This window comes from Podarcis vaucheri (assembly GCF_965113315.1).
Source record: "Podarcis vaucheri genome assembly, chromosome: 13".
In the NCBI taxonomy this organism is placed as follows: Eukaryota; Metazoa; Chordata; class Lepidosauria; order Squamata; family Lacertidae; genus Podarcis; species Podarcis vaucheri.
The window spans coordinates 13,495,337-13,508,601 of NC_138751.1; the positions used below are offsets into that span (position 1 = coordinate 13,495,337).

At 41.9% G+C, this 13,265-nt stretch overlaps 1 protein-coding gene across 1 annotated transcript; it reads right to left on the minus strand.

The window, feature by feature from the left end:
* Positions 1–1,097: 1,097 nt before the first annotated feature.
* Positions 1,098–8,299, minus strand: LOC309516847 (vomeronasal type-2 receptor 26-like; the record flags this gene model as incomplete). The annotated part of the gene is made up of 4 exons (XM_082195795.1): positions 7,375–8,299; positions 6,636–6,863; positions 4,002–4,128; positions 1,098–1,999 (listed from the first exon to the last, which is right to left on the minus strand). Exons 1-4 carry the CDS (start codon positions 8,209–8,211, stop codon positions 1,098–1,100), a joined length of 2,094 nt encoding a protein of 697 aa, XP_082051921.1. The 5' UTR covers positions 8,212–8,299.
* Between the last annotated feature and the right edge of the window lie 4,966 nt (positions 8,300–13,265).

A 13,265-nucleotide genomic window follows, 5' to 3' on the forward strand; every position in this document is an offset into this window, starting at 1 on the left:
CGATCAGAAGGTCGTCGGTTCAAATCCCCGTGATGGGGTGAGCTCCCGTTGCTCGGTCCCTGCTCCTGCCAACCTAGCAGTTTGAAAGCATGTCAAAGTGCAAGTAGATAAATAGGTACCACTCCTGCGGGAAGGTAAACGGCGTTTCTGTGCGTTGCTCTGGTTCACCAGAAGTGGGTTAGTCATGCTGGCCACATGACCCGGAAGCTGTACGCCGGCTCCTTCGGCCAATAAAGCGAAATGAGCACCGCAACCCCAGAGTCGTTCATGACTGGACCTAATGCTCAGGGGTCCCTTTACCTTTACTTATCTGTCAAATGTGTTGCACAGTGAGTTTTGCATGGTCCTTTGCTGCCATCTTTTCCAAGGACCAGAGGGCAGAAATCCTTTACATTTTCTTACCTAGGACTCTGAATTTCTTCAAGGAGACATGATTCAGTAAAAATCTTGTGGGGAGGGAAACCCAATTCAATGGCCAGTATGTTACAGTACATTGATAAACTATGGAACTCACTGACACAGGAAACAATGGTGGGGACAGTGCATTTGCAGTTGGGTATGGCTTGAAGGTTTCCCACAGGTATCTGGTTGGTCAGTGAGAGTACAGGCTGCTGGACCAGATGGTGCATTGACCTGCTTCAAGAGGATCATCTTCCATTTCTACGATCTTGGGTATGGACAGGTTGATGGCAAAATCTGTTAGCAGAACAGAACAATAATTCATAAAGTAATATTCCAATATTCCATGGCCTGCAATAGTACAGTTTCACAGATCCTACTATGCTGAAAGCTGTGAAACAAGTTTGATCACTGAGAATTAAGGCCAGATAAAGATTTACTTGCATATATTTTGACAAGAATTGCTTTGAGTCTTCTTATTAGCACATGCTACAAGAGAATAATGTATGTGTAAACGTATGATTGTTTTTTCAAAGCAAATAAGTCAATTTTACAAATGAATTTTCAATTATGGAAATTTGGAGTACATTAAAAATAGATATATATAAAAGGAAGCAGGGGAACATATATTTCCAAATATTCTACTGTACACACAGAAAAAAGCATGAAAGACAGCAAAGGGCAGGTTTATTATTTCTTTAATTTTTCTTCCTTATTAGATGTTCCCTATTATTCAGCTCTGGCCTCAAAATAATTATATAACATTTGGGGGAAAAGATGCAACCCAGCAACCCACCACCGGAGGCTAAGATGGAGAAGATCTCCACAGCTACCATGTATTTTCCCTTGGTGCTCAGGTAGGAAGGAGTAAAGGACAGCCAAACACTGCAGAACACCAACATGCTGAAAGTGATGAACTTGGCTTCGTTGAAACTGTCCGGTAACTTCCTGGCGAGGAAAGCCACAGCAAAACTTACACTGGCCAGGCAGCCCATGTAGATGAGGACACAGTAAAACATTGTTACAGACCCTTCATTACATTCTAGTATAATTAGTTCCATCACAGAGTGCATGTCCATATCTGGGTATGGGGGAGAGGTTGCCAGCCACACAGTGCATATGCCTGCCTGAACTATGGAGCAGAAAAGGAGAATGGAGTGGCCTAGTCCTTTCCCCACCCATTTCCTCATCCTGGATTCTGGTTTTGTAGCCATGAAGGCCAAAACTACTGTGAAGGTTTTTGCCAGGACACAAGAAACAGCGGTTGAGAAGATGATACCAAAAGCTGGTTGCCGGAGGAGACATGTGACCTTCTCAGGTCGGCCAATGAAGAGCAAAGCACAAAGGAAGCAGAGCAGGAGAGAGATGAGGAGAGTGTAGGTGAGGTTTCGGTTGTTTGCAATGACAATGGGTGTGTCATGGTGTTTTATAAATGTACCTAGTACCAGAACTGTGATCAGGGAAAGGAAAAGAGAGAAGCAGGCGAAACTGATGCCCAAAGGTTCTTCATAAGACAAGAAGCTGATATCCTTGGGTAGACATGCATCCCGGTTCTTGCTTGGATAGTGTTTGTCTGAGCATTTATTACAGTCATTCATATCTGGGGGAAAATAAATATATTAGGTGATACTTTTCAGCTTGCTGAAAAGTTTATTTTCTGTCTGAGAAGAAAAGAGCTCTATTTAATTTAAAGCACATGTCTGATGCTCTGTAATATGGTATTGTTGCAATCTAAGCTTTCTCTGTCTCATTGATATGCGAATAAAGCACATGAGACCGTGAGGGGAAAAGTAGTCCAAAGTGTTTAATTCTGCACAAAAGGTTTAGCTGGGGATAACTCCCTAAAACAACTAAACATCATACAAAGAGTTTCAAACAGTTTTTTACGTTTGGCATAAATTCCACACATTCCATTAAAGACTCTCCTCCCTGCAAGAGAGGGGAGTGGTTGTGGGCGGGAGCCCGGACTCCGCCCTGGCAGGGGCCTTAGCCGCTGCCCCTCCTTACCTTCTCCTACCCCTCAGTCCTCGTCGTCCTGCAGCGAGTCACCCACCCTCCACTCCCATTTAGTTCAGGGTCTAGGTTTTTGGCATTTCTATGGACCTTAGGTTGGTTGCCCCGGTTGTCTGGGGGGCCTGGTAGGAATTATTCCATTTGGCATTAGGCTTTTTGGTTTTTCGCCTACCTCGTAGCAATCGTCACAACCTTTGTGGTATTGGTGGGTAGGTTAGGCATTGGATTCATGTGTGGCCGTCGCCTATGCTATCTACTGTGGGTTATTCCATTAAAGGAATCTGGCGGTCGTGTATTCCGTCCGATGCCTGCTTGACGGGAGGCCATGGCACGACCCTCGGTGACATCAGGGGGTGAGCCTATAGTTGGATGAGCATCAACAGGCTCCACCTACTGTTGAATAAACCCACCACCTATAGGCATCCAATGCCTAAGCCAATACCATTTCACTGCTGTAATCAATCAAGTTGTGGCCTTTTCTTGCCCATTAACCTTATATCACGTGTCCTTGTGTATTTATTTCACTTAGCGGGGTCGGGGCCCTCGATCCACAAGTTTTATTTCCTAACCAATCGAAACACTTTGTTTCCCTCACCCCATTTCCTCCTAATGCACTTTGTTGTCTCCTTATGATTGGTCCAAATCACAGTTTAAACAAAGGAGTTTCCTCAAGGTCTGCTAAAATTTTATTTCAGGATTAGATTTCACCTCAGTATTGTATTTCACTCCAGTTACTGATTATAGTCTGACCACAGTCCGAGCATACTCAGTATGTCAAAACCTTATATGGTATGATTCTCTGTACAGTGGTACCTTGGGTTACAGATGCTTCAGGTTACAGATGCTTCAGGTTACAGACTCCGCTAACCCAGAAATAGTACCTCAGGATAATAACTTTGCTTCAGAATGAGAACAGAAATTGTGCGGCAGCAGCATGGCAGCAGCGGGAGGCCCAATTAGCAATAGTGGTACCTCAGGTGAAGAACAGTTTTAGGTTAAGAACGGACACCAGAACAAATTAACAATGGCTACAGCCAGTGCCATTGCCATCTGAATGTTTATGCACACTAGCCTGGGTGCAGCCTGTGCAAGTCAGAAGGAGTGCCAAGGCCCACTCTAGATATGCTCAGGACGCAAGATAGAAATGTGCAAAGAGAAAGGCACGCTTGGCCAATCCACATAATGATCAACTCTGTTCCGGAAACCAATGTCCCCACTGTGGAAGGACGTGTGGATCCAGAACTGACCTCCACAGTCACTTACAGACTCATTGTTAAAACTGTGTTTATGGAAGACAATCTTATTCAGCTATGAGTGATGGAAGAAGAAGAAGAAGAAGAAGAAGAAGAAGAAGAAGAAGAAGAAGAAGAAGAAATGCTTTGAACCAAATACCATCCAACTACTCTGAATGCATGGTCATTCTCATTTGATTAGCATATTCAAACTATATGAAAGGCAATGATCAGAAAGAGGCAGGATCACACACACAGTAGATCATCTATTTTGAAACGTAAACTCAACTGTCCTTACAACACCTTTCAATTATTACTTTTGAGTCTGGATCTATTTAATCTATTTATTTTCCCTACCATATTGGTTTGCAATCTTCCCCTCTGCACATGGGATGCAATCGTAGCAACAAGGTGGCTGTCCCTCCTTCACTTTCTTGCTGGATCCTGGAAGACATGTCTCAGTACAGAGAGAAAGAGGCCGAGTCTATTACGTAAATGAAAGAGCAGAAGGATCAGCAAGAGAACAATGAGTTTGGAAATCTTCATGTTCCTGGGCCCCTCTCTATGATGCAAAGCTGAGTCAGCCTTTCAGCAATACGTAGAATGGCTATATTTTTTTAGTAGTAGTAATGGTTGAAGTGATGTCATACTCCCTCTATTCTTCTGGGATGTGTAGGTTTTGTGATTACATAGCAGTTCCCCACTTTTTAGCAAGAAAGGCAAAATCTTGGGGCTTATCAATCCTCTTTTCTTCAGTTAAAATCAGAATTTATAATGTTAAGAAATATTTATAAAATATTCATAAATATAATAAAATAAAATATTTGCCTTTATTCCTTGAGTGACTTCAAGCAGTAAGCTTTTTGCTCTTTATGTGGTACTTGGATGCTTTGGTCATATTCTACACAGTGACATGTAGTTTATTTATTTTTTATTATGATATTTATTGAATTTTTTTTTTAGAATTACAATAGAAAACAAGGCAGAAAAAGAGAAAGAAAAAACAAGAAAAAACAAACCACATCAAACAATACGAATTCAAAAAACAGAAATACACCACAAACACTCAAAAACAAATCCATCATTCTCAAATCCTCAACTGTCATTACCTTCTTTCTTTGACCTCCTCCTCCTCCCTTTTTTTGTATTCTGCTTATTAATTGTCGCAGCAAATCCTTTCCATATTTCATAATATTCTGTCATTACATTACCTTAATCTATTTTAATCTTATCTTATTATAAAAAATCTTAAAGTTTAAAACTTAAGTCTTGTTTTTACCAACTTCTCATAACCATGATATTCTTACATAATTCTTGAAACATTTTTGCCAAAGCCAAGTAATTTCGTTCCAACATTTTTCTAACATTCATCCATTTTATGAGACAATCCTAGTAATAAAAAGAAAATAAAGACAATCCAATCTTCATCCAACGTCCCTTCCTCCTGGTCCCGGGTTTTGTCAGTCCTTTTTATCTCATCAATCTAGCGTGTTAACCTGGCAATCTTGAATCTGAGGCCCTTAAGTCTCTTCCATGTCCCTTCCGCGGCTCTTCTTCATATTTATAACTGTATTTTCCTTTGTCTCCTGCTCCTTTCACTCGTGGGAACTCCAGCTTAACAATGTTTTTGACCCTTCTCGACAAATCAGCCCCTTTTCCATAGTCCACACTAAACTCCATATGGTATTTAAGAACATGTTTCAAAGTCCCTCCAAAGTTAAGAGCCCCCACAACCCCAAACATCTCATGACCCATTGCCAGACTTGAAAAGTCCAAATATCCCTGCATGGGGGGGGGGGTCTATCCAACCCCCCATTTCCAAACAAAACCAAACTTTATCTTTCCAAATCTGGCTTTTTCCAAGTTCATTTGTCAAATCCAAAAGCTCATGATCCTGCTGGGCCACAGCTCCCTCCATCTCTGGCGCCCCAGATTCAGCAACATCCTCTTCCCTCATCTGTTCTGTCAGGGCATACTCCTGATTTAATTCCTGGGTGGGCTCCATATAATTTCCCATTGCCTGTTCAAAATTTCTGATCGCATCAGTCATCAAGTCAGTCTTCTCATGTAGCTGTTCCAGTAGGGCATTTGTTTTACAGAGAGCACACAACAGAGCTTCTGAATACATTGTCCTGCAGGTTAAGAGTCTATTCCCACGATTGTAATCAGTAGCAGCTGCAAGCTGGTTACAGTTTCACAGTCTCCCTCTAGGGGGGAAACTTCTATTTGTTCTTTCTTTTAAAGACAAGTCTGACAACAAAGTTTCCTTTTTCAGATATTTTGTCAATATTTGTTCCTTTAAAATGTGAACGGGAACAATGGAATCACTATGTTTCTCTTCTTTTAGCTATCTGTCAAAGACGTTTGTCTCTGGTCAATGAGCTTCAAAAAAGTCAGTCCTGACACCCCACTCCAGAATCAAGACGGTGGAAAGTTACTTTATTTTCCACTCACTTCTGCAGGTTTAAACAGTCCGAAAGAAATCCCCCCTCTTCTCCTGCTTCCGAAGGGGGTTCAACAATTTTAAATGATGAAAGTTAACCTTTTACAAGCGATTTTCTGAGCTCTAGTTTGCCATGTCTTTGCATCAATCTATCTACAAAGAAACAGAAGGCTGACTTCCTGTTTAGACCTTCCCGTTTCAGTGCCAAACTGAAGTAAACTTTTAAGTCCAATTTTCCTTTCTGCTCGCAAGTCCTTATTTAAAGTCCAATTGTCCGAGATTTAAGTACTCACAGGTGATTATTTTAGAAGCTAAATTGTCCCAGGAAAAAGGCAGCGCTCTCCGGCAACGGCAGTGCGGCTTCACTCCACGGAAGAAGCAGTTGACTCTCAGCACCGCGCCACTTCCCCCCCTTCGCTCCGGAGCCCGTTAGTGGGTTCCTTTGAAGTAACATGTAGTTTAAAAGACAATGAGTAGACATGCAGGTGAATATTCATTGCGTATGCAAGAATGAATCTCCTTGGAATTATCTAATTATACAATCCTACCTGATTAAACCAACTGTTCCATGTTATGGCATCTTCATCAATGATGAATGATGGTTCTGGAGAAGCCTGTGGATCTATCGTCCCAACACTCACTCTTTGCAAACTTTGGTTGGAGAATATAATCCAATTGACAATATTCAAGCTAGATACCACCTCACCATTCTGGTTGATGAAGACCACATCTCCAGCTGTATTGTTAAATGAGATACTTCTCAGAAAGTGATGGAGCTAGATTGAAAACAGACAAAGCATGTTTGTAAAAGGCTGCAGTTCTAATACATGGCTAAGGTATCTTTATCCTGTGGGCAGGACCTACAGCAAGTGGTGGGTGGTGATACAGTCAACTGTGTGTGGAGTCAGGTCCAAGGATGGAGAGACCACCAATTTTCTCTCTCCCACATCCCTCACTTCGCTTTAACAACCTTTCTTTATCTCCCCCTCCCCACACCACTTTCCCTCTGTCCTTCTTCATCTCATGAGACACCACAGTGGTGTGCAACCACATGCTCTGAGGGAGGATTTTGTGTATATGGGATAAAGAGAATGCTGAACATCTCTCTCGATCATTACCGCTGCTTATTATCTGTGAATGCAGTAACATATTAGTGGTCTGCAAACTTCTACCATGGAAGTGATTTTCCTTGTCTGAGATGAATGAGCAAGTTGACAACATTTTGGAAACCCATATCTTGTGGGGGAATAACAGGCCTCTTCCAGATGAGGATGTTTAGCCTATTACCTGCCAAAACTGTTGATTCCGATTCTTCCTTCTCCCTCTGTATGCCATTTCTCTGTGCCTCAGTCTGGATGTGGACATGGTATGTAAAGCATGGGCCATGGCATAGACAGCACAGTGGATACTGTAACTGTGGCCTGTCATGCTCATTTCAAAAAATGATCCAGGAAGGCTCTCCAGCTTCTCTTCTCCGGTGCAAATATTCCCCTCCACCTTGTCTGCAGTCATATCCGGGAACACACATTCAAAGGCCTGCTGCCAGAAGTCCCTGATAAAACCGTCCCCATCTGTACTGGAAGGGTTTCTGTGCACAACATATTGATGAAATCCTGGTGGGTTTCTGAAGTGAATTTCAAAGGATATAGCACCATTGAATATTCCTGCATCCCAGTTCCTTTGAATGACTAATGAAGCGAACTCAACCTGGGCCGTTATTATCCATACTTTACTTTTTATATTGTATATCATGTCATCATGTACTGATAGGTATGGAAGCCATCTCAAAATTGTCATGTAATAAGATTCTCCATAGGCAATTATTATATTAGCTGTACTGCTAAAAATTTTATGAATTATAATTGCCTCCTGCTGTAGCAAGCCATAAATTTCAGAAATAAAACTTAAACTGGGGATTCTTTCTAGGAATGCAAAGCAGACACCACTCTTGGTAAATATTGGAGAGATGGTTTGCAGAAATCTTTCTCCATTGTCATTGTCCATTGCAACGACTCCAATCCATGTCCACCTGAAATGCAGAAGCAAAGAGAGAATTCCCTCATACTGAAGGGCTTCTGAGGCTGCCATCTGGTAGAAGGGAAGCCCTGGGCTTTTATCATTCATCACTGGAGCAGAGCCATAAATGAGCTAAAAAGTAAGTGGAGGAAGAGAAGAGACAAAGTAGATTCCTTTCACAGTATTCATATACATTATGTGGTGAACCCTGTTAGTCAATTATGCCCTTTGTCAACATTTCAGGGTTTGGTGCATCTCTCTCAGTTATACAAAAGACATAAATGCAGATGGGCTGAAAACTGGGATCATCTCCCATTTGTGATTTGGAAACCTGTGCTTTGCTGAATGGAGAGGGGCACTGTGTCTGTTTTTTACTATTTTTATGAATCTTGTTAACACTTGATGTCTGGAGCAGGGCATTGTGTCTACTTCACTTAAAAACAAACAAAAGTTTTTTTATGTCATTGCAAAATTTGGCAGGGTCTTGTACAATGGATAAAACTGGATGGGGGAACATACCATGCCCCAAACAGCAGATTTCCTGGACATTATCTGGCTTTGTCAGAATTGCAACTTGGGTTAGATGCACATTTCTTCGCTGGAGCTTCGTCTTTCTTCTTCATGATGCACATGCCCCATCACACAGCAAAACTGTCCTGATTCTTCTCAGACTTTATTTATGAGCATTTATTTCACTTGTGAATCAGCTGCTAACTACTTTCACTGTTCGCCTGCGGAACTGGATTGTATCTGCAGTTTGACATAACTTCTCTGTATCTTTAATTATGTTGGGTGTGCTAAAGAGGAATAGTTATTGTACTGGCTCCTACCTGTAAGTTTTTTGTAGCTGTAAGCATTTTCCCCACTTCCCCAGCTTATTTGACATGCCCTCCTCACTAATTTTTCCACTGGCGCCTAAAGTCTTATTTCTTTTATCCAGTAAGCAATTCCCCCCTTTACTCAGCAGCTCAATTCAGATACCCTCCTAACTAAGCAGAAAATGATGCATAACCAAAAGCTGCTGGTGAGAGAGAAGCCCACTCTCCCATCAGAGGCATTTGTTATATACTGTAAGTGATCTAAATTTGTGTGTAAGACATTAGAGTTACATATTTTTTTCAGGTATTGCAGTAAAGGTAAAGGGACACCTGTCCATTAGGTACAGTCGTGACCGTCTCTGGGGTTGTGGCGCTCATCTTGCTTTATTGGCCGAGGGAGCCGGCGTACAGCTTCCGGGTCATGTGGCCAGCATGACTAAGCCACTTCTGGCAAACCAGAGCAGCGCACGGAAACGCCATTTACCTTCCCGCAGGAGTGGTACCTATTTATCTACTTGCACTCTGACGTGCTTTTGGACTGCTAGGTTGGCAGAAGCTGGGACAGAGCAAAGGGATCTCACTCCATCATGGGGATTCGAACCGACGACCTTCTGATTGGCAAGCGCTAGGCTCTGTGCTTTAGCCCAAAGCGCCACCCGCGCCCCCACAGGTATTGCAACTTTCCCCTTTATTCAGGTTTGTCTGTCTGTCTGTCTGTCTGTCTGTCTGTCTGTCTGTCTGTTGTTTGCTTATATTACAATTATGTACCACCTTTATTTTCAAAGGAACTCAAGGTGGTGTACATGGTTCTCCTTGCAATTTCATCTTCACCCAGAACTGATGCTGAGGAACCTGCCTCCTTCTCTATGCAAGCTAATAGAGGTATTGATCATGAGTGTCCTACCTGCGGAATCTTAAAGATATCCAAAATAGTTGCCACATAAAAGGAGATTTCAGAATCCAGTCCCCCAATGACCCCAGTCAGACTATTTTCAACATCACATATATAGTTAGGGACAGTTTTTTCCTCCATGGATAAAAGCAGCAGTGTGGCAAGATATGTGCTCCTTGCACTGATATAGCTGGCATATAAGTGGAAGCCCAAGGTGAGATTGGGTAGGATGTGAGGGTCTTCGTTGATCTGCTTGACTGCAAATCCCAAGGCCATAATGTGCTGGTAACTCTTAGGCAGCACCCTAGAATAAGAGTTGCAAATGTATCAGCAGGAACTTCAGAATAAGTATTCTTTTACATATCAACAGAGTAGTTAATCATATGAAGTTCAGTGGGGTTAACTCTCAGTCTGATCCACTATTGAATAGCTATTATCAATAGAAGGTTCTCTCTGATGTTTATTTGAAATCTCCTTTCTTGTCAATTGAATACCCTGATTTGGAGCAAGAGAAAACAAGTGTGTTCCATCTTCCTGGTGACAGCTCTTGAGATATTTTACAATGGCTATCATTCCTCTCCTCAATCTCATCATAGATAAACATTCCAAACCCCCTCATCCGTTCCTCATAAGGTTTGGTTTCCAGACCATCTTTGTAGCCCTCCTCTGCACATGTTCCAGTTTGAGAGCCAGTGTGGTGTAGTGGTTAAGAGCGGTAGTCACGTAATCTGGGAAACTGGGTTCGTGTCTCCGCTCCTCCACTTGCAGCTGCTGGGTGACCTTGGGCCAGTCACACTTCTGTGAAGTCTCTCAGCCCCACTTACCTCACAGAGTGTTTGTTGTGGGGGAGGATGTGAAAGGAGAATGTTAGCCGCTTTGAGACTCCTGAAGGGGAGTGAAAGGCAGAATATCAAATCCAAACTCTTCTTCTTCTTGTCAATATCCTTCTTAAATTGTGGTGATCAGAACTGGACACAGACTTCAGGTGACCAAGGCAGAATAGAGCAGGACTATTATTTCCTTTCATCAGGACACTATACTTCTGCTGATGCAGATCTCTTGACCCTTTCCACATGTACTACTGGCAAGCCAAGTTATTATCATCTTAGATTTGTGTATTTGTAGGTACCGCTCTTACTTTTGTCCAAGTTTTTAAATATTTTAAACTCAGTAGTATCTATAGTAGGGGTTGCTAATGTGGGGCTCATGGGACATCTTCCCTCACATGTCTGAGGTCTTTTTCTGACACTTACAAAGTCTCTGGTCTCTCTGGTCTCTCTCTGCAGTGACTTCCTTTTCGTGAGTCAGTGCTGGTCATTCTATACTTCATAATAAGTACCTTTCAGTGCTGAAACAAAGCTTAGTCTAAGTTCAGAAAATGAAAGCATACGGACATTCAGCCTCAGAACAGGTTTTTAAAAATACATTCTTACTAATAGTCTAGTAGTTCAGATAAAGTCTAGCAAAATGGGCTGCTTATACGGCCTCTCCCAAACACACACAAACATGCATACATACATTTCAATACATTTATATTCATTTCTCTATCCAGAAATGGGAATTTCTCCTATATACTCTTAATTCACAAGGCATTTGTTCCTTTTTTTTTGCCCCAGCATAAGTCCCATTCATATCTAAAGTGGATTCCCCCAGATAAAAAGGTAAACATTTGCTGCCTGACTCATTATTCTGAGGCTGCAACTCTAGGTTTCATCATTCCTCTGATGTAATAAAATGAGTGGCTTAGTTCTTACACGAGCTCTTCAGGCAGCGCTGGTGGGGGTTCCTCAGTGAATGTTGCTGGAGAGGCGAGGAAGCCACCATGGAAAACTATGCCACCAATGAGGAACTCTCCTGGCTGATGATACGTGTGAAGTGGATGGTGTGGACCTTGGAGCCTGCATTTTGCTATGTGAGCCTCACATACATTGTAAGAAATCAGTTCCAGCAGCAAGAACACTAAAAACACCATCCTTAATACAAAGGCAACTCTTTGTTTTATGCAGAAACTATGTTTTTTTCTGGCAATACTAAAATAGGTAAAAATTGTCTCATTTAAATGGTAGATTAATTTCCTGACGGGACACAATACGGAAGTATCCAAAATTAGACTTGCTGATCCCAGACACTATTTATATAATTCTGGTTAAGCTGTAGTATCCTTTGTGTTATGTTGCCAGGGGCCAGAGAAAATACACAGGGATTTTTGAGGAGCAGCATATTAATTATACCCCTGTTAATAACCAAGCAGGAGTGTAGTTGTTCATCCCATGCTCGGGATTCCCTGTGGAATTGCTGAAGAAAATTGCTGAAGAAAATATTCAGAACTGTTATTTTAATTTCCCTTTCATTAGATAATAATAGACCAGTGGTGTATGGGTGAAATTAGAAGTTAGAAGCTCATAATAGAAGACCTTATAGCCAATGGAGACTCCAACATGTAGCATGGTGCAGTCAGCATCTTGGAATTTGGCTGAGTGGACCTGGAGTCACATGAGCATCTGGCATGACTGGAATGGCTGCTCATTGCTGTTCTGTAGGATTACAGTTGTGTCCACTGGCTCTCAGCCTCCTTCCCGTGTGCCTTGGGAATGCATGTTTGCCCAAACCCTCAAGGGCAAATGCCCCTGTGATTCTGGAGAGGTTGAGTTGGTGCTCCAGGTCCTGCTGTATGACTCCTTTTATAGAGCCTTGTGTAAAATCTCTCTTGATTCTGTCAGCCTCCATGAGCTAGAAACTTAGGGAGAAAAAGTATTCCTGAAATCTCTCAGACCCCACAGTTCATCCAGGTGCAGCTGTGGGTGGTCATGATTCCCAAAGTTGCTGATCCTGACTTTCTAGCCTTTTGGGTGAATTTAATTCAGTGTCCACCTTCATTCAGTGATGCTGATATCTCTGGCTTCTTCTGCAAACTTCTGCAAACTTCTGCATTTTATTTTTTAAATATGTATTCTGCTTCACTTCCACTAGGGCAAGGGTTGGGGATGTGTGGCACTTCCAAAACCAATCAACCCCAGACAGTATGGAAAATGGTCAGCAATGATGAGGGCTGTAGTCTAGCAATATCTGGAGGACTATAGGCTTCCCAGCCAAACTTTAGGGGATTAAAAGCAAATAATAAGAAAATAAATAATATGTTTGCCTTTGTTTTTATATCTGCTGTAAGCCACTCAAAGTGGCCGGGGAAACTCAGCCAGATGGGTGGGTTATAAATAATAAAATTATTATTATTATTATTATTATTATTATTATTATTATTATTATTATTCCTACTTCCTTCCATTTCCGTCTCCACTTGAATACCCTGGACCTTCTGCAAGGAGGGCATAATCTTACAGACAATACTTAACAAGCATAGTCCACAGATGTCCACAGAGAAATAAATGTTTTAAGGTTTAATGGGGCTTATTCTGGTTTACTTGCATTCTCCATTCATCATGGTTAGATCTAAT